This window comes from Centrocercus urophasianus, unplaced genomic scaffold (assembly GCF_019232065.1).
Source record: "Centrocercus urophasianus isolate 14NV4802_14NV808 unplaced genomic scaffold, USGS_Curo_1.0 seq_925, whole genome shotgun sequence".
Classification (NCBI taxonomy): domain Eukaryota; kingdom Metazoa; phylum Chordata; class Aves; order Galliformes; family Phasianidae; genus Centrocercus; species Centrocercus urophasianus.
The window spans coordinates 1-25,175 of NW_024885561.1; the positions used below are offsets into that span (position 1 = coordinate 1).

At 43.1% G+C, this 25,175-nt stretch overlaps 1 protein-coding gene across 1 annotated transcript in view; it reads left to right on the top strand.

The window, feature by feature from the left end:
- Positions 1-1,737: 1,737 nt before the first annotated feature.
- LOC122171705 (doublesex- and mab-3-related transcription factor 1) overlaps positions 1,738-25,175 on the top strand; it is a gene marked incomplete at its 5' end in the record, with an annotated part of 52,402 nt that continues 28,964 nt past the window's right edge. Inside the window, 2 exons of the mRNA XM_042839446.1 lie at positions 1,738-1,924; positions 20,277-20,560. Of these exons, the coding sequence (XP_042695380.1) occupies positions 1,738-1,924; positions 20,277-20,560 (471 nt within the window). The remainder of the gene's footprint in view (positions 1,925-20,276; positions 20,561-25,175) is intronic.

Sequence of the window (25,175 nt, forward strand, 5' to 3'; positions counted from 1 at the left end):
CCGAGCCGGGGCCGGCCGGGCGGAGCCAGCCGCTGCCCTTCCCGACGGAAGCAGGCGCTCGGGCGGCGTTCGATGTCTGTTTGCACGCGGTGTCCTCGACGCTGAAGTCGGGCTGCTTCACCTCTGCACTCCGAGTGGCAGCCGAACGCACCCGGCAGTGCTTGTAGAACATCTGACTGTGCTTCTGCTTTATAAGCGGCTGAAACTGAAGTGCACTTGTGCCCTTCCAGTAAGTGAATCTGTGCTAGAAGTTGTAGTTAACATCAAATTGGGCTTTCTCTCCTCTTTGACAACTTGCTTTTAGCCAGACAGTAACCTAGTCAACCAGACATTAGTAGCTCTCTTCCACTTGCAGCTTTTGCGTTCACTACATCTGAGCCTGTGTGTCTTTAGTTGAGCTCATTTCTAAAAAGGCAGATTTTTTAAACAGCGTTTTCAAAACTTCCCGTGTGTTGTGTGAAGAGGCATGGTGTGTAGCCAGGTACACCTAACCTAAGTGACAAACCCGTGGTGTTTGGCAGCAAAGCAGGCTGCATCCCGTCCTGCGCAGGCCTGTTCATCAGATGATCACAGGGCTGTCAGACCACGCAGGTGACATCTGGGTTGCTGCACCCTACCTAGTTGGGAGGTGGCACTGAGGCCCTCCCTCCCACACTGCGCGGTGCTGGAGTGGGAGCCACACTGCCTGTACTCCTTCAGATGTATCCCTGCAGCAGTCCTTCCGCACCAGAGGAATGCTGCAGGTCAAGGCTGTTGACTTGTGGGGTCAGAACAAGGAGAGGGGCTGAGTTCCGCAGTGTGCGCACACCTACACGCTCTGCTCTGAAAGTGTTTCTCCAGCTGTTGCTGATTTCTCTTCGGTGGTATACTACATGTCTGTGTTAGAATGGCGTTGCTGTTGAGAATGGGCAGGGGCCAGAGGGAAATGCTGGGGAATCATCCAGGAGAGCTTACAGAAGAAGTGGTTGCAGCCTGCAGCTTGGGGCAGATCACTTGAGATTCGGATGCAGGTGGAGGCCAGCAGCTGTGTGGCAAGGTAAATGGAGGTGGCTGTAGGCAAGCTGTCTGTCTGTGTGCTGGGGCTCAGCATGGGCAGAGCCATGCTGGACTGCCTTGCTGCCCAGAGGTCTGCTGGGGAGCCCTCATTGTCTGTTGAGTACAGCACATACAGAGCAGCAGAGGCAGGAAGAAGGCAGAGAGCTGTCTTGCAGTGTCCCAGTGAGGACTGATGCACAGCACACAGTAGCAGCAGTTCCTGCTTTTTCCCCAACACTGCTGTTGCTCCAAAGCCTGTTTTGCCCCAAGCAAGGTCTGTGTGGGTACATGGTTTCCAACAGGGAGCTGCAAGGCAGCCCAGCAGGCTTTGGAAGAGCACCAGATTGCATGGATAAGCCCTCATGAAGAACTGCCTTAACAGTAAAGCAGACCGATTTCTTGTCCCCGAGAGCTGTTTGTCAGCAGAGTGGGGTGCTTCTAACAGTATGCTCTAACTAAGAGCAGCTATACAGTCAGCTTTACTGTATGAGTAGCCGCAGCATTTCATGGGTTCGTTCAGAGGTGTTTGCATGGAAAAGGGGTTTTAAATGGCTTTGTAAGTTCTCTTTTATCTTCCCATACCCACTGGCTGGATCATGATGTCAGCACTGTAAAGTATAGAGAAGAAAACCCTGCTTTGGGTTTGAGCCTTGCTTTGCTGCCATTACTGCTTGTGCCCTACATCTACTTTCTCCTCCCCAGGTTGCACTGAGGAGGCAGCAAGCCCAGGAAGAGGAGCTGGGGATCAGCCACCCCGTGCCCTTGCCCAGCGCCCCAGAGCCAGCTGTCAAGAAGAGCAGCAGCAGCAGCTCCTGTCTCCTGCAGGACAGCAGCAGCCCTGTGCACTCCACAAGCACGGCAGCAGCAGCAGCAGCCAGTGCACCACCAGGTCAGTACCGGTGAGGGGCCCACTGCTCCTTGCTGCCCAGGCAGCACTGCTGCTCTGTATGCTGCCTGGTGCAGCTAGCAAGAAGGAAGAAGCCAGTGTTTGTCCATCGTGTTTCATTATTTCCACTTGAAAAATAAATTTAGCTCAGAATGGACCAGCTCAGAATAGCTCAGAATTTCATGGTGTGTGGACCTGCAAGTAGTGATTCGCAAGGAGTTTTTCTCTCTTCTCCCCAAACGCATTTCCTCCTCTGTTTCTGCCAGTCTTGGCAAACACTTACTCCCTGGCTGCTTGTCTGCAGAGATGCAAAGTTCCTCGTAGTGCAGGAGCTGTGTAAGGGTGCTGCCATCAGGTGTGGGTCCCCCAGTGCCATGCAGCCAGGTGTGATGAGCCACGATGGGCTGGTGGCAATCCTTCCACCCTACTGCACAATCTTTGTATTGCATTTGACCTTTGCAAAAACAGGCAAAAAACAAACTGTATTTGTTCACGGGTGTAGTGAAACTATGCCTGAGCACAACGAGGACTAAAAGGCGCTGACTCCAGGCAAGTCTTTTTTTTCTGCAGAGCTTCTGCCTGATAGGTAGAGCAGTGGAGTATACAAGAGAACAATATTGGCATCATTGACTTCTGTTGTATAGACAGTTGGTATTTCTTTTTGAAAAGAGTGGTGAAGCATTAGAATGGGCTGCCCAGGAAGGTGGTGGTGTTACTACCTCTGGAAGTATTCAAGAACCGTGGAGATGTGGCACTGAGGACACTGAGGGACATGGTTAGTGGGCACGGTGAGGAGAGGCTGGTATTGGACTAGGTGATCCTAGAGGCCTTTTCCTGCTTAATGATTTTGTGATAGGCAGAAAAAGGAAAAGAAAAAAAAAGACATAAAAAAAAAGGAAATGCAGTTCATTTTTAATTATCTGTGCGGATGTTAATAACAGGTGAATATTCTTTCGAGCTAAAGAGATGTTCCTGAAGGGGTCAGTGCCTTGCATTAAGTGATAACAGCACAGCACCTGGATGTGTGTCCTGTTCCACAGGCCATTTCCAGTAGTATTGACTATTGGATTTAGATGATCTGAGAAGTCTTTTCCATGATTCTGTTATTCTATTATTCTTTCATTGCTGTTCTGTCATTTTACTGGTACTGTATACATAGTCAAAGCAAGAGACCCAGTCTTTAGCAGAGAATGGAGGAAGGACAGTGGGAGTTATCTGCATATATTGAACTAAATTGACACAGCACCAAAGAAATGAGAGGTGGCTTGGTAGGCTAAGGTGTGCATTTTGTAAGAACTGACAGTAGTTAACGCAGGCAGACTCCAACTTTTCTTTGCGGTGGGAGCCAGCAGCTCCCTGCCAGCCCTGGAGAGGTCTGGGGCTCCTGGGAGAGCTGCAGTCCCTGTATGACATGTGTTAGAGATCATTTTGACAGAAGTAATTCTCTTCCTTGGGTAAGTTTTCGGCTTCACAGGAGTCGTTTGTCTTTTGAAGTCCACCACACAGAGCACTGTTTGCCACTGGAGGAGTAATGTATGAAGGAGTCACACAAATCAGACATAGTGCCAGGCAGAGAGTCTTTCCTCACTGTATCCATTTTATCAGCAAATCAGAAATATTGCAGCACCTGCAGAGGCCGGAGACTGTTTTTCAGATGCCTTTGTGACATGCTGTTTTTGAAGGGAGGAAAAATGAATTATTACAGTTGTTAACATAGGGGTTTGCCATTTTCCTTCTGAGGCTCAGCAGCCGTGCTTGCTCTGGAGGGGCAGACTCCTCCTGTTATTCCTCCTGTTTTTTCCGGAGAAATAGCAGCCATCTGGACATCTGTAGGGTGCTGGAAAGGGGTGGCTGAACCTCCTGAAAATATGTTTTGCAGTTTCTGTGTGTTTTCTCTAAAAGAGTTACAGGCTGTTTGAAAACAATGGCTATTTAATTATACAGGGCAACAAGTTGTGATTGCAGGGCATCTAAAGCAATTGTCTTTCTTCCTGTGGGGCAACTGTATTTGGTTAGGCTAGCAAATATGTGAAACCTCAGGAAAAGGTGGTAGAAAAGTACTTAAAATGTGCCCTCGAGATATCTCAGTGCAATGTTTTTAAGCCTGGATCCTTCTTAGTTCCATGTCAGTTTGGTTTTCCATCTCTGCAATGTCAATATTTAGAAATCACTGGAGGACAACAGCGTGGTCATTCATGGGGGAAATTCAGGCGAGAGCTGTGCACACTAAATGGAGGAGACATGCAGCTTTGTACCTTTCCTCCCTTTTGGTCACATGTGGAGAGTCATGTTTGGCCTCTGTGAGATGGGATAGCTGCAGGAGAGGTAATGGAGAGTTCTGGAAAATAGATCTTTCTTTTTTCTTTCTTTTTTTTTTTTTCCTTTGCTTTCATTCGACTAATTTAGAAGCACCCAGAATAGATAGAATTACTGTATGCTCCTACATACCTGCTGCTTCTTCTGTGTTCTGCAGGGGTCTGTTTGCTATTGGCTTCACTTACATTGTTTACATGCCTTTGTGCTGTCATTGGCTGACCAGGTAAAGGTACTGTCAGCAACTACAAGTAATAACCCTGCACTTGTTGTTTCCCTTTGTTACATTTACTATGTGTGATGGAAACAAAACAGTGTTTTTCTTACCTTGCTGTATGTAGTTTCTCCCTTCATCTTGAAACTCTTTGAGGAATGGATGAGATTTTATCTTGATAATTTTGTCTTCTTTTCTCTTCCTTTGCTTTTCTGTTACCTTTTCAGCATGATTGTACCTAACTGGATATTCTGTTTTTTGTTGACCTCTTGTATGATTCTTGTGATTTCAAACACTGCTGCTACAGGCTTTTAGTCATTGTTGTCCTGTATTGAGTAATGGGATGGAAAAGTGAGCTATTATAGTTAAAAGATATAATGGTCTGATTAAAAAAAAAAAAGCAAAAAATTTTATTTTTGAAAGAAAATCCCTTCAAGTCTTTATAATATAGCATTACATGCAGTCAGAATTTCAGTTTTGTCAAGTAAGTCTCATTTTGATCAACTGATGAGCAAGATCAGGAAGGTGCCATGAACATTTCACCATGGAGAGTGCTCAAGTAAGGGAACAGGCTGCTCAGGAAGGTTGTGGAATCTCCACCCTGGAGTAATGGAGACTGGAGTGGATGATGCCTAAGCAACATAATCCAACTGTGAAGGAAGCTCCAGAGGGCCCTTCCAAGCTAAATTATTCTATGAATTCTTCAAAATGCCTACTTTTTTTCTTGTTAAGTCAGAGTATTGAAGTCTGAAAGATGTTAGCTGCTTTGCCATAATAATCGTGGAGGCTGCAGGTCTTGGTGAGCCTGCAGTAGTCACCACCCTGTGCCCTTTGTCATTGCTTCCTCACTGCATTCCAGTTATCATTTTCTCCTCTTGTACATGCTGCCAGTACTTCACCAGTTTCATTTGCTGTCTGCCCTCTGGTTCTGCTGACTGTCCTTCAATACTGAGAGTCACGAAGCCCTGTCCATTGTTTCCTGGTGTTTTAACCTAGCTTCTCCCATAGCCAACAAACCTCTCTGTTCAAATGAAAGAGCAGGATTGAACATGATAAGTCTGTAATTAGATTGTTAACAGCTGGAATGTTTTACCCTTGTTCCTCACAGCTGGATTTGATGATCTTGAAGGTCTTTTCCAGCCTAAATGATAATGTGATTCTAACATACAAAATAAACAAACAAACAAATAAATGAAATGCATCTTTTACCTGTGATTAGCACCTTTTTTTATCCATAACGATCTGCTTTTTCTCCAGATTTTCTTGTTAAGATGATAGTTAAAATGAGAGAAAAAGAATAATGTTTGTTTGGGAGCTTATGAACGTCAGCAGTTTTGCTTTGGGATTAACACAAGCAGGGCTTTGTGTTGGGAAGCAGTTTCTGGGGATTGTCTTCTGCCTGTCGGGTATTTTCCCAGTTGCATAAATCTCAGGCTGGAAACCTCTGAAGACTTTCTGCAGTTCGGGGTGAAGCTTTCCCCTAACAGGTTATTTTCATTTCTGACTGATGTCATTTTGTAATGATCTCAGCAGCGCACTGACCACGGCTGTGATGTGTTCTATTTCTACAGAAATCACAGGCATTCTGCTCAGAGTTCTTCAAAAAGGCATTGCTTGTTAAGCAAGGGATTGTGTCTGCCTCTCTCCGGTGATGGCTTAGCCGTACTTGGGAGCACCACAGAAGAGTTTTGAGCATCTCATTATAAAAGGACATAGATAAATCTGAAAGGATAGAGGGAAGGGTGACAGAAATGATGTATGGCTCGTAGAAAAGGAGACTAAGGGTGGATATAACAGTCTATAAATATTTGAGAGGTAATAATATGGAGGAGGGGGAGGGATTATTTACAGTGCTTGAGACAGCATAACAAGGAGCAACGGCTTGAAACTAAAAAAGACAAAATTAAATTAGACAGTAGACACTTTTTCTCCTAACTAGAAGTGCAATTAGCAATGGAGTGACCTGCATAAGGACAAGGAGTTAAGTGAAGCATAATCATGAGAGGTGTTTAAGAGAGTGTTAGCCTGTGTTCTAAAGTGATTAATATGAAGGTAAATTCTGATCAACGTGCAGGTTGAACTAGATGACGGAAATCGCCTGCAGCTTTGTCATTTCCTGCTTGATGCATTGCCTGTGGACATTGTTAGACTGTGTTAAATAAATCATAGCGTTGCAGGGTTCTGCATCCCTGATTAGGTGTTTCCAGTTAATTCTCCAGTTAATTCTTGCTAAGCTTGCAGCTTCTCATTTGAAGTAATATTCTTCACTGTCTTTGCAGCTTCCCTTGTGTGTAGGTGCCTGTGTTTCTCTAACTTCTGAAGTGTCACACGTGCTTATTAATCAAAGCACAGACTGCTTATACGCTGCATTTCTTCTGTATCAGTGAAAGAGATGAAGCTAGCGGTGATTTTCAGAGATGAGTCGCTAAAAGGGAATGAATTATTTTTCCCTTCAGGCTTTTATTGCATCTGAAATTTCTGTGGATGTAGCAGCGTGGAAAGATTTTGAGAACTCCAGAAACAGTTGTGTTTGTTCGCTTCTGCAGGAGGTATCAAAGGTCTCATCTGAGGCTTTCTGTACCAGAGTCAGGGTCTGGGAGTCTTCTACAGGAGGGAGCAGAGGAGGTGGGGCCCAGTCGTTGCCCCACAGACCTGCTTGCTATGGAGCAGAGCTTCTGTGGCAGGCCTTTGGCTGGTAGAGTGTAAGTAGAATCCCACAGGCAGCTTGGAATCCTTCCACATTTCAGAAGAGCGCTTTTCCCCGGAGAATTGGGAATAGAAAGTTTTGATTTTTGTCTTCTCACGTGAGGCAGAGGTTTCTGGGTGTATGTCAACCAGCTACAGGTAGACCCTGTGCTTTTGGCAGTTGTCTGTGCGGAATTGATGTTAGTAACAGCTGTGTGAATTGCCCAAGGAACTAGATTCTCCAGTCTTCTTGTCCTGCAGAAGGCAAGGGAGTTGGTTGGAAGCCCTTGTTCTTTGTACCTTGGACGTTCCTCCATCATAATACTGACATTTGCATACGTGCATTCACAGTTAGAGAATTATCTCTGTTGGCTTGTAGTTTCCTTTAGTCATTTAGTCATCACACACACCAGGATAAAGACTGGAGCAGGAGTGGATGTACTGAGAGTTTTCTATCCATGGGCACATAATTATGCTATCTGCGACTAACCTCTTGTTCCTTTCTTTGTCCTTGAAACAGTTATTATGGCTTATCTGAATGTGTGGGGCTTTCTTGTTTTGAGAAGAGATAGAAGTGGGGAGTGAAGACATACTGCACGCTTCCTTAACTGAGAATTGGTGTGATTCCTTTCTTTTTTCTCATGCTTTCTAGTACCTTAAAGACTGCATTCTTCTGCTTTATTTATAAACGTGCTTTTATGTTTACATTAGTGCCTCATGTTCCATTTTCAGTAGATTTATTGTCTTATGATCTGGCGACTGAAAATGCAGTTTTGAAGACTTCCGAAATTTTTAACCTGTTAACTTTGCTGTACTTTTTCCTGTATTTTAGAATCTGCTGGCCTTAGTTGCTATTATGAATAGTTCCATTATATAAGTAAAAACGTTGTTGCACCTCTTTGCTTTGTTTTCTTGAAGAACTTATGAAGGGTCACTTAAGTACTGAGCTTCTTTTCTTGTGAAATGAGGGTAGAAGCAGAAGAGTTTTTTTGTTTTTGTTTTTTAATCCTGACTCTAGTTTCTGTTCATACCACTTGTGTTGCTTACAGCTTGGCCTACCATTTGCTGTTGGAGCTCCTGTAGTTATGGCTTACGTACCAAGCTGTACCGTACTGCAGTGCTACTGATGTCCCAGAACCCTGGCTGATGTAAGCTTTTGTAGTTCAGTTGCTGTGCTTTTCAGTTTGTCAGCTGTGCAGAAGCAAAATTAATTAGTGCTCAGTTTGCATCTTCATGAAGGCAGGTTTTTTTGGGTCCAAATGGTGTTATTTCCATGCAGTGATCCTGTGCAAGAGTGATGTGCATGCATAAGGTTATTGTTCACTAGGCTAGGTTTGATGGGTGTCTCTAGCAATTCTTCTCCTGGAGGTTGGTTTTTCTACCATATCAAAGTTTATAGCCCTCCTGATTTTTATTTTTTTTTTCATTTCTATTTGGTCTTATTTAGTAGAAACCTGGGTTTCTGTCATCATACAGCTTATAATCAAGTGTGGACTCTAGCTAACTCCAGCCATCATCCTACTCCCCTTAGCTTTTTAGTGTGAGCCATAATGATTTTATCCCAGTCGTATTTCTTCCAAGGTCTCCTATCTCAGATATTTGTAAAGCCTTGCCTCCCTTCCAATGTCTCTTTGATCTCCTGTTAATGACTTAGATCCCTTTACATGTAATCCGCACTGAGTTTCTTTCTCCTCCTCTCAGTTTTGCTTCTTTGGACCTGCAGGTGTCTGGGCTATTTGTTTTTCTTTTTTTTTTTCAATGACTGTCTAGAATTCTGATTTTCTTCCTGGATTTCCTTTCTCTTTTGATTCCTTCCTCTCTTTTCTAAAGTTGAATGTAAGTTTTGCTTCTGTTATGCACATAAGTAGCATGTTGCATGCCTGTTAAATAGCAAGTTAAATGTTTGTTTGTACATGAAGAGGAATATATATATAGATATATATACACACGTATTCTGCCAGTGGTTACACTGAACATTAAGAAGAGAGCTTGCTTTTTGTGCTGCTAGTTTTCTGAAGTGCTAACTTTATTTGTGCTGATCCTCTTAGCTGTCATTCATGGTAATAATTTTTAGATTTGTAAATTGATTTGCTGTCTCAGTTTAACAAGCATACCCTGTAGAATTCAAATAGTGTGTTTCATTTTCATGGATTCAGAATAATGTTCAAAGATTTTGAATGCTTTTTTTTTTAAAACTTTTTTTAACTTTCTTTTTTTTACAAACAAATACTTGAGTATAGTTGCAGTGACTGTGCTAGAAAGACTGAAAGCGCACGTAACAAAGGAGCAAGCATTGTCCCACAGCATTCTTAGAAACATCTGCTGCATGTCTCTGGTTGGCTGCAGAAGATTTTGGAAGTGAAATTTGCTGCCACAGACATCTTATTGAAGGCCTGAAGCCTGCTGTAAGTGTGGAAATAAAAATTACTTTCTGTAGATTTTATTTCTTCAGTCATAATAGGAGGATTTTTAAGTTGCTTGCTAAATGCTTGCAGCAGATCATTTTTATGAAGTGTGCACTAAATGTGAACAAAATGTGCCTTCTCAGTTCTGCAGGAGTTGATGGTGGTATTTTAGTTCCTTTTTAGCTGGAGTTAGATTGGGGTTTTGTGTGTAACTGGGAAATTTATTATGCCAAGCTGAAGTCTCCTAGCTGGGATTCTTCCTCCTCCTATTTTTTTTTTCCCTCTCAAATTACATTTTCCTCTGAAAGAATCGTTTTGTGTATAGTAAGAATCTTAAAATTGTGAGGTTTTAAAATTGCATCAGGAATGCACACACTCAGAGTTTATGGTGACTTGGTCCATTATGGGATAATAATTCTATATGTGGAAGACACGGTTAATAGAGATGCTGACATTCTGCTTTCATCCTCAGCAGTAACTAAGGTCAGCAGGACTGGATAACTTGCATGCATTTTTTTCTTAAAAAGTAGAGAATTTGGGTGAGGATCTCTCTGATCCATTAACAGTGATTTCCTGTAGACTTTTAACACTGAGGAAATTCCTAAGGCCAGGAAGAAAGCTGGTGTCATGGAAGTGTTTAAGATAGCAGTTGGAGATGGATGCATGTGTGGCTACAAACCTTAAGTGTGGTGTTAATTTTTGTGAAGGCAGTGGAATTGACCCCAGTGGGCTGAGATCTGTGGTAAGGGGAGAAATACAGCCGTTAAGAAATGTTTTCAGAATGTGTATTACCAGAAACGTGTATCAAAGATTCTATTAAGTTAGTAACCTTTCATCATTATAAAATTGCTTGACAGAGGGAAATACTTTGATGCAAATTCTGTAAAGCATTTCATTTTGTATCTCCTGACATCTTAATTAAGAAACTGAATTGACAGAAGATAAAAAATTGTGTGAGTAAAATGGTTTTGAGGATTATTCTGCTGGTCTGAAAGTTCTGAATGGGCAGTGGGGAGTCTAACACAGTGATGTTTATAAATAAGTCTCACAGGAATCCAGTCTGAGCTTTGAACTCTGCAACACTTTTACTGACATTCTGTAAACAAACGTAGAATCACTGCAGTGGTGTTTCTAGGTGATAGAAAGGCACATGGGCTGGTGGGCAGTGCAGAGCACAGAGCTCCAATGCAGAAAAGAGCCATTTTAACGTTCACCAGAAGTGAAAAATGGAGAATTCTGTCCTTTCTCAGCATTGCTGCTGCAGAAGAGCAGGTTGTATAATGGTGGTTCCTGCTGGAAGTGTGTGGCCAATGACTGACGGGTGATGGGAAGGAGAATTTCTCTTGTGCCTGAAGTTGGTGAGGTGGCTGTAGGACTTTTGATATTCCTTGCTGGCCAGTCCACTCCATTATCAGGAACATCACTGAGCTAAATAAGCTGGAGGCTGAGAGAGGGTGAGGGTGGTGCCCTTTTTGCTTGCCCTCTGGGTTTCTCTTACAGTTATGGGCAAATACATAGCTGTGGTCTAAACCAGCACACGTGTGCTGAAGCTTGGAAGGCTTCGTGGTGGAGACACAGGAAGACGCAGCAATTTACTTTGCCCTTCAGTGACCCTCTCCCTTAAGATTTAATGAATTTCCACTATGACTGTTTTGAACTGGTTGTGCATTTGAAAGTTCAAGTTAGAGCTTTCTTTTCTTTTCACTAGACGGGTTTTGACTTTATCAACAAAATGGTACCTTGTAAAAAGATGGTGTGTTAGGGCACAAGCAAGACAATGAAGAAAACTTGTAAGTCTGGAAACTCCTGAATTGTCTTGAAATGTGCTGTCTCTACAGCATCTGTTTTATTCTGCAGTGCTTCTTCCTGGCTAATGCTGTTTTGGGGAGATGCACCATCCCCATGAACCCTGTGGAGGTGGAACTGGAAAAGCTGAACCCCAGGCAGTGCTTGCTTGTGTCACGACTCCAGAGTCATCCTTAGGAGCAGAAAACAAGTAATATTTGTTCTTCAGAAGTGAAAATGGGTATTGTTCTGGCAGTGGAATAAACCTTGAGAAGCAGGAGAGCCCAGCCATTGACGTTAGTGCGGATAAGGCCAGGGCTGCAGACAGAGCTCCATTATGCCTTGCTGCTGATAAGGTCTGCAGAGCAGTTACACAGAGCTGCTGCAGGCAACGGGCAGGCCATGGCCCACTGCTGAGTCTGGGGTGGTGGGAGGGGGCTGGAAGGGTAGGTGCCCTGATAAGGAGAGAGAGGAGGCACTGGGGTCTGTCCCTGTGTGGGAAAGGGCAAGGAGCTTGGGATGGGTGCAGGGTTGTTGCACTGCCAGTCTTTAATTTACTTTTAATATGCATTTGATCTTTAAGGAGAATAATGTATCTGTCCTGGTTGGGCCATGTTCTTGGGTATGGGCTGAGATGTTTTGGCTGTGGTTAGTCTTGCTAGCCAGGAGACACAGCTGCCTGTAGTACATTTGTCTGATACAACTGGTAAGAGATTTTTTTTCTCTCTCCCTCTGGTAGAAGCTGTTCAGAGTGCAGCTGAGCATCCATGCATCTTTGGGTGAGTGATACCCAAGAAGAAGGAACAAGAAAGGCTGATTTGACTTCTGAGGTCAAAACAAGGCTGTAGTTGTTGGCAGTTAGGGAAGTGAGGGGAAAAGCACACTTTTTTTGAGTGATTTGTGACTGCAAACATGGAAGAACTGCAAGTTTTGTTTTCTGTAAGTGAATGAATGGGGTACAGCCCCGTATGACTCCAGAGCTTGTCTCTGTGGCAGTGGGTCCAGAGCAGTCCTCCAGGCTGCTGTGTGACCTGCTCTGTGCATGCAGAACACCATGTCTTCCTTGTGCCACTGCTCCGGTCTGCAGGGCCCCATTGTTGGAGAGCTATGCCTGGAAGCTGCAGGGAAGAGTTATCTCTTCACAGCAGAGGATCAGCAAGCCATCTCTTAGGGTATACATTCAGGAATGTTTTTGGAAACCCCCATGCCTCCTTTTCTGTTGTACTTTTAGGGAGAAGTCTTAATCAGAAAGGTGCACCTTATACTAAAATAATTCATACCATGCAGCTTTAGGCTAAAGTGCGTATGCAGCCCTTGAAGTTTACTGATTGTTACCACAATGGCATAAAAGATTATCCTGTATTTGAGAAGTTTATTCTGTCATACAATTCGAAAGCTTTCAAATAATTTTCACTGGAATTACCTAAGGGATAATTTCTTGAATATCCCTTTCAGATAGGCATGTGTCTTGAGAACATTCAGTCACCTAAAAGAGATGAGGGATAAAGGCAGTCAGTTTGTCTTTTCTTGTTTCTCTCCAAGGGTCAAATCTCACCTTCCTAACAGAGCAGAATGACATGGGTGTGTTGATTAACTGAGACTTATCAGCAGAAGCAAATAATGCTGCCATGCGAGACAGCATCTGGTCCTTAGCTGGGAACTTTGAGGAAAGGGGAGAAAAATACCTGGATCTTTCTGTACCCACCTCTAGATCTGATATTACTCCAAATATGTCTGTAACACCCAGGGCTTCATGCTGCATTGACAGAAGCTGTGTGTTGGGAAGAGAACATGTTTAAAGCCTCCCTCTCTGTTTGCTGAACTGTCAGCAATTGGGCTTCTTTGTGAAGGAACAGTGGAGGAGAAGCTTTGATGGTAGCATAGGAAAGGATATGAGACCACAACAGGGAAGCCAAGACTTTCTCTGGAGGCCAGTGTTCAGGGTTAGCTGTTTGTTGCCGTTACTTCCTCAAATTCACACAGAGAGAATCTGGCCTTTTGCTTTTCCTTTCCTTCTCTTCCTAGAGAGGTTTCCTTTTCCCCCTCCTCTTTTCCTTTTAGTTGCAAGGTGGGGAGGGGGAGAGAGTAGAGAAGGTATCTTTGTAATATTTTCAATGGTATCAGTGTGCAGGGTATATACAATAAATCATGCATTACATGCTTAGACAATTTACAGCCAGCTTTTGTAGGTGCTGTGACAAGTGCTCAAAAGGTCAAAAAAGCTTCCTTAACAAATTTGATAAGATAATGCAGTCAGCTGTAACAGCATAAAGTCCTGGGGGCCATAGACCAGAATAGAAGAAATAATTATGCATGGTAATGGGTAATTACAGATAATGGCCTTTTTTGGGGGTGGCAGAAAATACACAGCCCCTCAGCCTTGCCTGGAATGAACGTTGTGTAGCACATTAACTTTATAGCAAGCTAAAAGTTCAGCACTGGAACCAGAGATTATCTGCAACTTCTAATGGAAAGAAAAGAGAAATACTCCTCTCAACCATCTTGTGAATTTGTTTCCTGGAGGATGTCTCTGCAGAAACTAGGTAGCGATGCCAACTTTTTCTCACATCTGAAAGAGCTCTGTCATGATTGTCTGGTGGGAGAAACATACTGTTCCAGTGTTTCTGATTATTAAGTTAGGGAGTGATTTCACAGCAGCCTTATTCAAGGCTACTGTCCGAAATCAAAGCCAGCTCTGAATTGAATTAAGGCATTGCAAGACTTAATATTGCCACGCCAGCTAGTGGAGTGTAAGGGTGCTTTGTGTGCTGAGCAAGGGGAAATAGTTAGGTGCAAATCCGAAATTTGTTGAGGTATGAAGGCAAGTGTTTCCTGGCTGAACAATGGATTTTTGGAATTTTAACAGCATAGCTGTCTTTGGTAGCAGAGGCTGACTGTGCAGATAGATGCAGACACTGCTGTGATGAATACAGTCACTCTGAATTGAAAACTACAGCAAATGTGAAGTACCAAAAGCTGGAACCCTCCTCACTGGAAGCTCATTGTGCTTTCCTATTCCTCAAATAAATGTGCTACTTGAATAGTTGCATTTCTTTTGCATTTTCAGCAACATACCTTTGTAAGCGTAGTTTCTTTGCAAGTGGATAAATAAGAACTACTATCTCATATACGTATCAAAGAACTCATGTCAATTGATGCAGGCAGTGAAATTCTCTTGTCATACTGTATGCAGAATCTCCCTAATGAAATACACGACCAAAGGTAGACTAATCAGCAATTGCAGCCACATCAGTGAGTTAAACTGTGCTACTGCATGCTCCCAGGCATTGAAGCTGTACTGTATGTGCTATCCTGATTTTTAAAATAGTTACCATCTTGCTTCTGTCTGTGCCTTGTACTATGCTACGAATTCCTAAATGTGGTCCAGTAGCCATGCCATATATGCAATGCAATGCTGCCAGCCTTCTCTAGAGGCTAAGAAAGTTAAATAGTACGGACCTGCTGTGCATTTGATCTCAGCATCAATAACTCACCCAAGCATATGTAAATTACCTATATCAGGGTATTGCACAATGTATAACTGGTCCATATGAGGATGAGCGTGAATTCAGTGTTTGCATTTCTTGGTTTGTAGGTTTAAAAACATGTTTGTGTATTTAAGATAGAGATATTAAAATTTCCTGAAAACTTCCTATCATCTCTTCTCTGTCATCTCAAGAAGTAAAAAGGGAAAGAATTATCATTTACAGGCTTCTGTGCTGATTTTGTCATGCATATTTGCTGTTTGTGTAAATTGCCATATTTTTTTGAAGTAGATGTTCTGAGACTGGCTTGCATTACCTGAGGACTGGACCACTGTTTTTCACCATGCTCTGCTAAGTGAAGGTGGTAGCCTCTCTCAGGTTATTGAACATATAAGATCCTTATCTGTGACTGACCCTGAGAACTCACCTTCCTTAAAAGACAATCCTAGCCATCCTGAAATGAATTACTGGTTAACTACTACTAATATGCCATAGAACTGGAGAGTTGCCTACAACACTGCAAGATCAATAGCAGTATTTACCATGCATCATATTGATCTTCTATGAAGGAGTGGGTCGTATTTCATACTGCGTACATAGTGCAAAAAAAGTAGCATCAGTTCTCTACATGAATTAAGATGTAGACAAGAGGAGAAGAGCTTGGAAATGTAAAGGCACAACTGCATGAAGGGATACCATTATCTCATTGCCACAGTACTTCTTATACAAGGAGGGCTTCAGACATCCCTGTGCTGTAGGCTTAGTGTCCCAAAGGCAAAGTGAGAATTCTAACAACTTTGGCTTTGTTTTACTTGCTAGTTTCTGCTCCTCCTTACATGAGCTCAGCCCCGTAATTTTAGCCATGCCCTAGCTGCAGCTTGCAAAGTGGTAAAATTTGGGTCTGATGGCAGGTTTTTTTCTCCTGGTTGCTTCAGAGACGTGGAAGCCCTTCCTAGAGTTTTCTAAAGGAAGACGAAGGCCACCAAGACCAGTGTAAAGGTCTTGTTCTAAAATAGCAACTAGAGGGGCAGAGTGGGAGTCTCTTGGCACAGCAGCAGTTCCCTTGTTGAGAGCTTAATTCCTGTCAAAAATTGCTCCCTTCAGAGCAATGAACCTCAGGGCTGCCCCTCACGTGCAGGTATTGTAATGTGGCAGGCTCTGAAGCAGGGGAGGACCTTCTCCTTGCAAACGGAGCTATTCATCTGTGTTGAATTACATTTGAAAAAAAAAAAGAGCTGAGAGCTGCCTTCTTGACCTTGGTATCCTCTCCTTGCAGGCAGAAAACGCAGGCAAAGCCTAGCAGCCTCCTTTCAGTAGGACAGATTGCTTGAGCCTTGCGCAGTCAGAGGTGAGGCCACTGAGAAGGTTCTCCCAGGAGGTGGATGTCATGTCCAGAGCTGCCCACAAGCTAAAGACCAACCAAAGAGCCCCGTGCTGCACAAATTTAGTTACAGCCAGTGTTAAAAGGAGATCTGCTGTGATCTACAGATTGTGGCCATGTTGTGGATGTTGTAGCCCAGAGCAGTGCGTTTTCCCCACCTGCTAGTTTGCAGACTGCAGCTGTGAAGAAGCAGCGTGGTGCGGCAAAAACTCTATTGGATGTACAATAAAATTAAATCTTCTGGAGCAGGTCTCTAAATGTCTTTTTTACTGAAAGCATGGTTTGATGATGCTCTTCAGCCGTTAATTCTGCTCCTGCTGGCTCTTAGACTTCTTTGATGTACTGGCTGTTCCAACCTGTGCTTCTTTCTGAGCTTGTATGGCTCAGAGAAATTCTTCAGGACTTGCAGAGCTTTATCCATTAGTAACAGAATTCTTCTGCTTAGCATGCTTACAGTTCTACATGTTCTATACACATTGTATATATAAAATATATGCATTAGTAGTAGGAAATAGAGATTATTCATCCAGCCTGAAAGTGTAAAAGCATGGTGCTTTATTGCAGCAAGGCTCTCAACTGTGTGCTGGTAGTCATTGAAGAACTGCAAATACTGGCAACTATGTTCAAGACTGTGAGTGCTTAGAGTACCCCTGGAGTGCTCTGAACTTGCCTGACATGTCTGTGTGGATGGCATAAATATCATGTCTTGTATGAAATGTCTCTCTTCTTCCAGGTGAAGCACTGAATCTTTTCCTGATGCTGCCAAACAAAAGCAGAGACTTGTCATATGACATCAAAGAAAAACTCATCTCTTAAGTTCAGAAAGAAAATGCGAATTGTGGCATGTGGCAGCTTTCTCTTGCTCCTTGGTGGATGTTGCCAGTCCATCTTCAGGATCATGATGTGGCTTGGGATTTAGGAAGAATAAATTCTGGTCATCTTCGCAGCTCCATCACAGAAGTACTGAGATGGTGCTGTCTGTCTCTTCACTTGAACTTTTTCTTTTTCCATAGCTTTTGCTTTCTCTTCTTGTTTGTTGGGAGCTCATGTCAGTGGTGTGGCTATAGCTCAGACTGGATGTGTGTTAGAAATGTTGTACAAGGACTGTGGATTCCATTGTTTCTGAGCTCTGAACCACTGGGGGCTGCTCCACAGCTAGGTAAAAGAAAAATGAGTGACAGCAGCTGAGCACGTACACGCATCTGTAATTGTGGCCCCAACTACAGGTAGAAGATAGAAAGAGATAAAAGGCAAAACGCATATTTTTCTCAGACTTATTGCAGCAAAGGACTACCACCCCTGCTTTTTTCTACAGGAAGCAACCGTAGCGCTACCATCCAGCTGAAGATCACAGAGACATCAAGGATGCTTTTATGATTTTTAGGATGATTAGAAGCAGATCTCTCGTCTATGAAATATTTTCAAAGGGCTTTCTTAAACATAGCAAACTCTTCTACATTCTCATTTTCTTCTGCATCTCAGGATAGTTCTCCTTGGTTGAGTTTAGGGAGCTCCTGTCTTTCTTTTATCTGTCATATTTGTAGTATTCCTAAGGAAAAGTATTATTCCTTCCAGTGATGTATAGCAGGTGGAAAGGCTTAGCAGAGATTTTTAGAAGAGATTGCATATATGTGAAGCATGACATACAGACTTCAGGTGTCTCCATCTCATGTGAAGTTGGTATCCCAGCAGGAAAAATTTTACTTCTGTCTTCTAGTTTACAGCATGAAAAGCAGTAGAGTTGTACTGCAGCATTGTTCAGGAGCTAACCCTGGGGAAAGGAGTCAGGCTGGTACTCTGATTTATCAGGAAGAATTGCTGGCTTGCAGGTAACAGTGGTCTAAGTTCTGATTTTGTCAAAGATGCAGACAAAGTGGCCTTGAAGCAGAATGTCATCCATGTTAAAATTTCATTAAAATATGAAAGCACAAAAACAGTAAGAAGTCTTTAGTGGCGCTGCAGGCTCTTCTGTGTGCAAACGTGAGAGATACTCTGAAAGTAGCCAGCTTCCTGGGTTCTTGCTCAGTTCGGGGCAGGTGGTGGAAAAATCAAATGCAGGATACTCTTTGCTAATAAACATGCATAGTTCATTGATTTCAGCAAAAAATCAGCAAGAGCTGAACATGGGATGGTACTACTCATGACTGCAGAGTTTTTGTTACAGCTGAAGAAGTGAAAAAAGTTGGATCATAAAACAACAGTAATTGATAAAACTATTCATTGGATCTAGTGTACAGCTTAATACACAGTACCATGGAAACTGTTATTCCAACTGTGAGAGGCTGGTAAATGCGCAATACTGTTTTTACAGGTAAGTAACTAAGGTACACAGATAAAAAGAGAAAGGAACAGTATGAAACAAACAAGACCTGCCTGACATCTGTCTCTCAGGCATTTTATTTGGTTGCTGGCTGTTCTCCATGCTGCTGCATCTTCATACTGACAACCCTTGATATCTCATTGCCTTTCTTTAATCCACATCCTTTTTCTCTTCATCATAGAGTTGGACAAGGAAAAGCACATACATAGATTGCTCGATAAGTAATGCCTCCTATTTATTTGCATGGAAACTACAAAAGATACAAAGAGCATAATAATACTATTTGATAGAGCAAATTCTCAGCTACAAAGCACTATTTTTTGACATTGCCACCACCATTAGCTATTCATTTTTGCCAGTACAAACAAGAACAAGAGTCTGCATGCTGTGTTCCTCAAAACCTGCACCAGTAGAATTGACCCACTGTCACTTTCACCACTGCTGAAATGCCACCCACCACCTCACTGTGCTCACATCCACTGATTGGTCTCCATAAAAGTTCAGCAAGTGTCAGCGAGTGTCCTTAGGTGCTATTTTTTCCACATGGAGGAATTCAGTGGCATACCTTTGCTTCATATGCACTTTCATGTCAGACTTTCTGTCAGACAGCCACTCCGCTGCCATCTGTCACACAGCAACAACATGTAATGGAATATTGGTGGGAAAGTTCACCTTCTACTGCTGTACCACCACCATCTGCTTCTGTTGTAGTGAGCCAGCATCGTAACATAGGAGGCGTTGCTTTCAGGGGAGCTCTCATAAATGTGCATTTGCTATATGGTTAGAGATTCTAAGCTTGTAGCTGCTGTCTGTTCTATCTGGCTTGGATGGGCAGCTGATGGAGTGTGTCAGAACTGGGCTGCAAAGCAATACCATGAGAACTTTTTCATCCTTGAAAGTATCATAGGGCAGCAGTTGATATAGAAATGAAGAAAATGCGACTTGAGGCAGCCCCAAGGAGCTCCCCTTCCTTAGAGGATGCAGTGGAAATAGACCTTTGCTGAACAGGCTGCAGGAGTGTAGCTGGATGGCCTTCAGTCCAGAGGCACTGAAGAATGCAGGTAGCAAGTCGTGAGTAATCCCTCTTCTTCTTTTGCCAGTGGTGTGAGAGCTTGTTATGCTCTGTGAATTTGTAGGTAAACATTAGCTAAATTTGGGTATGGGGGCTGGCAAGGACTGAGGGCCTTGCTGCTCAGGATTAGCATATGGGCTGCTGGGGCACCTTGGCCGATAGTGCTGTGCATTCCCTGCTGCAGTTTTGCTTGGCTTTATGGCTGTTTGCCAGTTCTAAGGACATGCTGATAAAATGTCTTCTTGCCTGCAGCATGCCAGGCAGAAAGGGATTAGTAAAGAAAGCATTTTGCATTAACAAGGGATTGACTTCCAAGGAATTCAGAGATGTGGCATGCAGTTATAATTCAAAAAGAATAGCAGGTTGCATCATTAGCTACTGTATATTGTCATCGGTCCAGCTTATGCTGTGTAAGGACCCAGCATACTGTCTTAACCCTCAATTGATTTTGCTTTGCAGCTTGTGCAATGTGTAGAAGTGTTGTTCTCAAGCTCTGAGTGAACATCAGCCCACTTGAGCCTTCACCAAATATGCAGCAGTGTTTCTCTTTCAGCTTCCATCTCTTCCTACGTGTTACCCTCTGTCCAGCCCTCGGGAGGAGCAGTGGTGTACAGTGGTGTGTAGTCCACCAGAGGGTGGACTATATTGCTCTTCATGGAGCCTCCTGTTTCATAATTTTTTTTTTTTTTTTCCAGAGGGACGGATGCTCATTCAGGACATCCCTTCCATCCCCAGCAGAGGGCACTTGGAGAGCACGTCTGATTTGGTTGTGGACTCCACCTACTACAGCAGTTTTTACCAGCCATCCCTGTATCCTTACTATAACAACCTGTACAACTACTCCCAGTACCAAATGGCAGTGGCAAGTGAGCCTTCCTCAAGTGAGACAGGGGGTACGTTTGTAGGGTCAGCCATGAAAAACAGCCTTCGAAGCCTCCCAGCAACATACGTGTCAAGCCAGTCAGGAAAACAATGGCAGGTACGATGCTATGGAGGTGTTGTGTGGAGGAGTGAAGTGGATGATGATCTGATACTGACTTTGTGTGTTTAGTTTAATGGCAGTGCAAAACAGAAACAAGATTATGGGATGGGATTGGGACCCTCTGTAAGAAAGTTAGCCAAAATAGATGGGTTTGATGAAGTACAATGTAAGGCTTAGACAGAACACTGCAGACACAGGTTAAAGGCACCCTGTTGATTTTGTCTTATGTACACCATAGTAGATGATGGGCTGCTTTCAAAAAACAAAAAAAACAATTGCAGAATTACCCATCATTGCATCCCAGGAGATTCAACTGTCATTTCTGAGAGGCTTTGCTCTTCAGCAACCTCTTTTTTAATCTTTCAGGTTTCATATCCAGAACACTGAAGTAATTCATCCCATCAAGTTCAAGAGATCATGATATTCTGCAGTACTGGTGGCTGTCATTTGGATCTGGCATGAACTGTTGTTAATGGTGTATGCTGTCAGTGTCCTCTCTAAGGCTTGGGATTTCAGCTTTGATAGATCAAGTCACAGGCTGTATCTGATAGATTAGCACCAGAGCTTTTTATACCAGTTCAGAGTTCTTAGTGTATATAAGTTCAAGTAAGGTCTCTCTCTCTAGAATTTGATAATTATAGCATCCCACTCAGTACTTGTATAAGACTGAGATAAAGATGAAATTACCAAAGCATGGGATTCTTGTTAGAGTAGTTGAAGTCATTCCTGTGACCATGAGTGCTTTGTTTGGCCTTGGGCTGCAATTAGGCATTTTCTGTCTCAAATTCAACTCTGGAAGCTTCATCCTCTGTGTATGTCCATGTCCCTTAACTGAGAACAGGAAAAGGGAGACATCTCCTGCAGAAAGCAGGCACTGAAGAGGTACAGCTGGCATTCTGCGAGGGCTCTGCTGTAAAACCTCTCTACAAAGTAGAATGAAACATCTTGTTTCTGAAGGGAATAGTTGGTATTCCCCTTTGGTGACCAGAGTTGCTCTAGCAATTCAAAGGACATTTTAGCTTCCAATATTGAGAAGCTGGAGCTGAGACTAGGGTTTAATTACAATTACCAGGTCACTTACCCTAAGTCAGGCTTTCTCAGCATTGGACGCCTTTAATTTCCTGAAAAGGAGGAATCTCCTGGGGCAGCAGCTGATAGGGCCATGAATTTTGAGATCTTGACTTTACAGCAGACTGCATTTAATGTTATTTCATGTTCCTTTCCATTTAGTATTATTTCATGTCCTCTTCTCAACATGAATCCAGTTGTGTGGGGAGAAGACATATCTCCATTCCTTCAGCTGTGTTAGCCCACACTGTAAGAGCTTTCTTTTTTCAGTGCATTGATTGTCTTCACCACAGTGACCTTCACATCTTTTCAGTAAGATTAATCAGTAGCAGCCTCTGTAGTTGCTGAATTTGGTCACCAGACCAAGGGGAAAATGAGTCAAAGCAATAGGATTCTGTGGGTGGTGATGAGGCACGCTGGCAGTCCTTATTTAGGTTTAATTCTGATTATGGTGTTCTGGCATTGACCCTGCACACTGGAACACAGTAATTCAGATAAGAAAGTTATTTCTCTGGAGCTTTTACATGATGTTATTGTAGGAAGAGCCTGGTGCTGATGCTTGAAGACACTGTTGCTACACAAATGAGGGGCTGTTTTGGTGTATTTCTGTGTGGTGAAAGTAAAGCTGTTGCAGGCTTAGTGCCTTGCTTCACAAGTCTTCCAAGCAATAGAAGAGTGTGTGCTTTTGCTTGATTAGCAAAAACAGAAGTAAATGCTATGTACTGACATGCTAGACAGTGATCAGAACCCATGAGGATGTGTTCTTACGTGTTCAGTGTAGGATTGAAGGTGGTGTCCTGTCAATTCTGTTGACTTAATCTGAAGATAAAGCATTTGTGTAAGTCTCGGCCTAGAGTCCTTCAACTTACTGTGAGCCTGCCTGTTTCTTGACACCCACCTAACGTTTGACACCTACCATTAGCTTTTAATGTGACTGTGATGCGCTGTAGCAGGTTGCCTAGAAGGGTGGTTGGTGTCCCGTCCCTGGAGACTTTCAAGATGAAGCTGGATCAGGCCCTGGGTAACCCCATCTGGCTGTGGTTGTCTCTGTTCATTGCAGGGGAGTTGGACTAGATGACCTGAAGAGGTCCCTTTCAATGCTATGGATTCTATCATTCTGTGATTCTGTGAACTTACGAATCAAAAACAACCTGTTTTCTGATTCTATGATTTTGTGACTGAGTATCATAGACATTTTATGCGAATAGCTGCATTTGTTCTTGAGGATACCCACTAAAGAAATAAATGCAATTGCCTACTTTCCATGCATTTTACTCTCACCTTGCAAAATCTGTAGCTAACTTGCACTTGGGTCCCATTCCAGTTAGAGGCATGTGAAGGAGATGATACAGGAAAAATGTGATTGTTGTTGGAGACAACTGATTTTCTTCCACCAGCAGGCTCAAATCCTCACGTGCTTATTTCCAGCTTTCCAGCTTGCAGGAGAAATCATGTTTTACATGATTTATATAAATTTACTGTAATCTCATCCTTGATTTGAATTTGTTCTAGGGCAGTGTTATGGGATTCCTTACACTGTTGTGATAACAAGTCTGTGCAGAGGGTCTAGAGGTAAGACTTAATGCCTGCAGCAGTAACATCTCCTCAACTTCTAAATGGCCTGAAACCAGAACCCACGTCTGCTGCTCAGTAGCACTAGGTCTAGTTCAGGGCCAGTGTTCTGCCTCTTACATGATATTTCCCAGAGCCTGATCTGCAAGAAAGATTGTCATTGCTGGGAGAGTTACGAATCACAGGATTTGCATAGCATTATGCTAGCATAGCACTGCACAAATAATTATTAAAAGTTTTGCAGTGAGTGCTAGACTACTAATAGTTGACGACAGCGGGTGTGGCAGTGCTGAAATTGGAAACTCTGTGGGGTCCTAAATACATTTTGTTGTAAGAATGAGATCTCAGCTGCTAAATATGGTTAAACTAGCAAAGGAAGATCAGTGAGGAGTTTCAGGGAGTTTTAAAGCACAATCTGTGAGAAGAAAGGAACTTGTTTACACTTTGAAGGGGCTTGCTGGCAGCCTTACGCATGCTGCTTCTCTGTAGAGAAAACACATAGCTGTCTATATGAGCACTTTTCCTGGACTGCTTGTACTGATTGGTTTGTTTTGGGATAGAAAACTTTTCTTAACCTGTTCCAGTTATGGGTCTGCTTGTGTGGTTGGTGGTGCTGACTGCTCTGGTTAGGGTTCTTGTTTTTTCCTCCTTTAACCAAATAGTAGCTGTACAGTGCCTGCCATGCAGTCTACTGGGCTGTAGTAGATGTGTATGGGCTGCATGATGGAAGGCTCAGGCAGTATGGACAAGACTCCCACCACGTGAGCTGGCAGATGCTCACTTGTCCTGGAATAGCTGCAGCTGCAAGGGGAATTGTGTACTTAAAATAATGTAACTTCTGGGTGCAGGCAGGCCTTGAGCAGCCTGGCTGTCTGCTGTTGGAGAATTTAAGGAGCAAGGGACAGAAGTCAGGGAGGAAACATGTGAGCGTGTGTGGGAAGGGATGGGGATTAATGCATCATTGAGCCTTGGGAAATAAACTGAATCACTGAATCTTTAATGTAGATTAATGTCAAATTTCATTAGTCTTTGTTCTTTGCAGAGAGGCTCGTGTACTTCCGTGGATTTGCAGAGATGTACATTTTTGAGATATTTCTGTGTGGGTTTTATTCATTTGTATATAATCACGCCGGAAGTTGTATCCATTGTGTTTTGTTAAACGTAACGAAGCTGTAACCCTTCAGTCAGGTTCTGCTGCTTCTCCCAGCTCTAGAGCAAGTGATCGGGTATGCTTGATGTTGCATCTTAAGCAAACACAGGCTTAAATGTGAAAGGAAGTACAGCAGATGTGGTTACTATGTGTCTCCTTTCCCTCTCCTTCTCTGTGGGCAACTGGACCCTGCCGCGTGTCTCTAATTATTGTTCATTACCACGGGAATTTATGCGCATTCAGTCCAATTAAATTAAACAAGTTAAATGAGTTCCCTAACATGAGTATCACAAGTCAATGTATTGATACGCAGTAGAAGCTGACGCTTCTGCACTCATCTGCTGGGACTGTAACTGGAAAAAGCTGAGGGGCTCCAGCCTGTTTTTTAACCACAGAAACACAACAAAAACCTGGATGGCAAAATCCTAATCTAACCAGATTTAAGTTCTCTAGGGTGGCAGTGACTCTGGTGGCATGTGATCCACAATGTAAGGATAATTGTGACTCCTTGTGCAGTGGTGTCCCCCTAAGAACTGTTGAAACCTTGCTAGTTCTCAAGATCTGTAAGGTGCTGAGTGTGCCCCCACACCTGGCACCAACGCAGGACTTTCTTGTGTTACCCTGGTAGTTACTCCTGTTGTTCCTACTTAGGGCAAGGCTTAAGGTTGGCCAAAAGGTTTTGGACAAATCTCAGAATTTAATGTAGCTTGTTTAATGCTGAAGGCTTTTGTTTGGTTTCTTGATCTTTCTTTTTTTCTTTTTTTTTTTTTTTTTTTTTGTCTTTTTTTAATGCACTTTGTTTTCATTTCCAGAACCACTGTT